This window comes from Arachis ipaensis, unplaced genomic scaffold (assembly GCF_000816755.2).
Source record: "Arachis ipaensis cultivar K30076 unplaced genomic scaffold, Araip1.1 Aipa1155, whole genome shotgun sequence".
NCBI lineage: Eukaryota > Viridiplantae > Streptophyta > Magnoliopsida > Fabales > Fabaceae > Arachis > Arachis ipaensis.
In genome coordinates this window covers 1-3,707 of record NW_015495859.1, presented here as the reverse complement: position 1 = coordinate 3,707, position 3,707 = coordinate 1, and the positions used below count along the sequence as shown (strand labels likewise).

The 3,707-nt window shown below is 30.7% G+C and overlaps 1 protein-coding gene across 1 annotated transcript; it reads right to left on the bottom strand.

Annotated features, from left to right (window-relative positions):
* Nucleotides 1-564: 564 nt before the first annotated feature.
* On the bottom strand, nt 565-1,144 carry LOC107624636 (caffeine synthase 1; the record flags this gene model as incomplete). The annotated part of the gene is given in 1 exon segment (XM_016327094.2): nt 565-1,144. A coding segment is annotated over 1 exon segment (333 nt), but the record flags the coding sequence as incomplete, so codon positions are not given.
* Between the last annotated feature and the right edge of the window lie 2,563 nt (nt 1,145-3,707).

The following is a 3,707-nucleotide window of genomic DNA, read 5'->3' as shown; positions in this document are numbered from 1 at the left end:
TATTTTTTAATCACATCTAAGTAAATTATACTTAATCACATTACTTTCATTCTAAATAAATTTATTTTTTTATAATTTTACACTTAAAGTTATAAGTTAATATAAAATATAAAAAAATTTATTTAAAATGAAAGTAGTGTGATTAAATGTAATTTACTTAGATGTGATTAAAAAATAATTGAATACTATGTACAGTAAAAAATTGATATTATTGAAGGATAAAACTAAAATTTATTTCTATGTATCGTTTTCGTCCCCAACGTTTTCGTCCTATTTAAGTCCCAAACGTTTCAAAATCGTCTCAATTTTGTCCCGCCGTCAATTCTGTTAACGGATCCCTAACGGCAGGACAACATTGAATCAATTTTAAAACGTTAGAGACTTAAATAGGACGATTGAAACGTTAGGGACAACTTTGGGACTTACCCCAAATGTTGGAGACAAAAATGATATTTTAATTGAAAACATTCAATAAATTGTTTATTAAAGAAGCTAAGTGTGTCTATGGTCCTGCAAATAAATTCCGAGAAAAAATAAAATAAAAACTTAAGTGACAAACAAAAAAGAATTAATAGAGTATTAAATATGCTAAGTACTCTCACAGTCCCGCTATATATGCTTGGTGCACGAAATTAATAAAATAGTGTACATACACACTTGAAGCAAAAACTATCACAATAATTAGATAGATACTCACTGGTCACTGGCTGCAAATTTAAACACACATGTAATGTAGCTTGTTAGTAGTGCGAATTAAATAACACTTTGAGAATATTTTCTTTTCTTCAACTTTCGTTTTCCCTCTAAATATTCATATTTTTCTAAGAACCAGAACAAAAGTGATGGGTTTTATGTCCTCTTTGACCAATTCATCATCCAAAAGTCTAGCAAAATTATCAAACAAAGCGTCTAAGATCTTTTCCCCAAAGTGGCTTGAGATCATTGATTCTTGGATGGCTCTCACTGCCTTTGCAACCGTTGTACCATAGCTTTCAATGCCTTGTTCAATTGTATCCATCTCAATGGTATCTAGCCTCTCCAATTTTATTGACTCTTGTTTTCTAACCTCCTCTTCTACTTCTTCCCTTGAAGGTGCATAGAAATGTACATCATATGAATCAAGCTTCTCTTGTTCTATTCCTCCCTTTAGTCAAACCATAGATATAGGTAAAAAAAGAAAATTAAGAAAGAAGGAGACAACAAATTCATTATTATTTAATCATGTATAAAAAATATAATTCTGCACCAACTATATTCAATTGCTATTGTTGGATGTTTACATTTTGTGGAAGATGATTGATTTCATAATATATTATTAGAACATTTAGTACCAAATATTATGATCTAAAAATTTAAATTTTGATTTTTATTGTATAGAATTTCAATATTTGACAAAAAGAAAATTTATATATAATTCATGTTTCAAGTCTAAAAAGTTATTGCGTGAACATATGTGTTAAAATATATAATTGTTTATGTATATCGGTTTAATCCTCCTTAGGTGAATTCATGAGAGTCTTGTATGTATAGAAAACTTTTGAAACTTTATTGATGCCATGGATTTTTGTTGTTAAAAAATAACCGCAACAAGAACTTACAGCACTAGCTAGCTTAAATGAATGCCTCGACAATAAAGGAAAAAGTTAGAGGAAAAAGAAAACAGAGAGAGAATATAAACAGCGCATATGATAAGGACCGATGATATATTGATATAATGATATGGGGAGATTAAAATTTTGAAAGCTATACTAGGCTGGAATGTTAAGAAAAAAAATGAATGGGTGTGATGAAACTGAACAAAATCAGTAAGAATATTTTCTTTCCTTTTCTAAGTTTTCTTAGGTGAATATATCCTTAATAAAATTTTATAAAAATAGTAATTAGTCATTACAAAAATGTGTTTTGATAAACAATGCGGACAGCCGGACACTGATTAAGAATTTCTTTTTACAAAGTTACCAAAAGCTAGGAATTAGTATTTCAAGATATAAGATAAAGGGAATAGAGTCGAGAATAAAGGAACAGGACTAGAACAAAATATGCAAAAAACGAAATTGAATCTTTTTAATTTTTCTCTATATTGATCTTATAAAGCATAGGCTTACGCCATACAAAATTTAAGTGGAGCAAAAAAAAATTGTAAGTATTGGGAAATCACACTTTACAAGATCAATTATTTTTAAGCAGTAGCAAAGATAACCTTTTCCTCTTTTCGTTAGAGTATTAGCTAGCAAAAATTCGGATAGTTATATTATTTAAATGAATCCTTAAATCCTTCTTAAGGTTATAACTAATAATGATAACTAATAATGATCATTATTAGTTATAACCTTAAGGTTAGATAACTTACTGTAACTATGTTATATCAGTAAGTACTTAGTAGTAGACAGTTAGTAATTAGTATGATATATAAAGTGTATAGTCTAACTACACATCCAAATATTTTTTGCAATTAAGTCTAATTAAATTGACCCAAACTCAACAAAAACCATTTTCATCACACCAGCGCATACACACGCACATTTCAATAACGCAAAATATATCCTTCTTCGTCTTTGTCTTCGCGTTCTTTTTTCTTCGTGTTCTTCCTTCTTCTTCTTTGCTTTCTTCCTTCTTCGTCTTTGCATTCCTTCTCTTTCTTCTTCGCATTCTTCTTTCTTCTTCTTTGCGTTCCTCCTTCTTCTTCTTCGCGTATTTTCTCTCAATCGTCATTCTTTTATTGCTGCTGTTGTTGTTGTGTTTTCTATTTTCCTCCTTTTAGTTGAGGTTCATTTGGATCCATAAATGAATTCAATGTGTTTTTATTGATAATTGTGTCTTTTTGATTGCTTGATCAAAATTGAACTAATTTCAGTTCATTTGTGAAATAATTGAGGTTCACTTGATGTTGTTGATAAGTATTGACCAAATTTTTTATTCCTTAAGTAATTTCGGTTTATTTCTTAGTTTAATTGAGATTCATTTGGATCCAGAAATAGATTGTATGTGTTTTTGTTAATGATTGAGTCTTTTTGACTACTTGTTCAAAAACTAAAGTAATTTTAGTTCATTTGTGTATTAATTGAGGTTCACCTGATGCTGCTGATAATTATTGACCAAATTTTTTATTTCTTAAGTAATTTCGGTTCATTTCTTAGTTTATCTAAAGTTCATTTGGATCCAGAAATGAACTGAAATTACTTAAGAAATTTGGTCAATACTTATCAGCAGCATCAAGTGAACCTCAATTAACACACAAATGAACAAAAATAAACTAAGAAATGAACCGAAATTATTTTATGATGGTATCAGATAAAATCAGAACTAATAAGGATGTTTGCAAAATATTAGTGTTATTGGTCATGGCGATAACGAAGGAGGAGGAGGAGGAGGAGGAGGAGGAGGAGGAAGAGGAGGAGTGTCAAGGTTATATTCTGTTGGTTGCTAATGCGTTGGGTGATGCCCAGAACTTGGATCAGATACCGGTGGTTAGAGATTTTCCTGAAGTATTCCCGGAAGATATCCTTGAGTTCCTACCTCAAAGGGAAATTGAATTTGTGATTGAATTGGTGCCGGGAGCCGGACCAGTGTCGATTGCACCGTATAGAATGTCTCCGATAGAGCTGGCGGAGTTAAAGACTCAGTTGGAAGAGCTGCTGAACAAGAGGTTCATTCGACCAAGTGTATCACCGTGGGGAGCGCCAGTTTTATTGGTGAAGAGAAAAGAT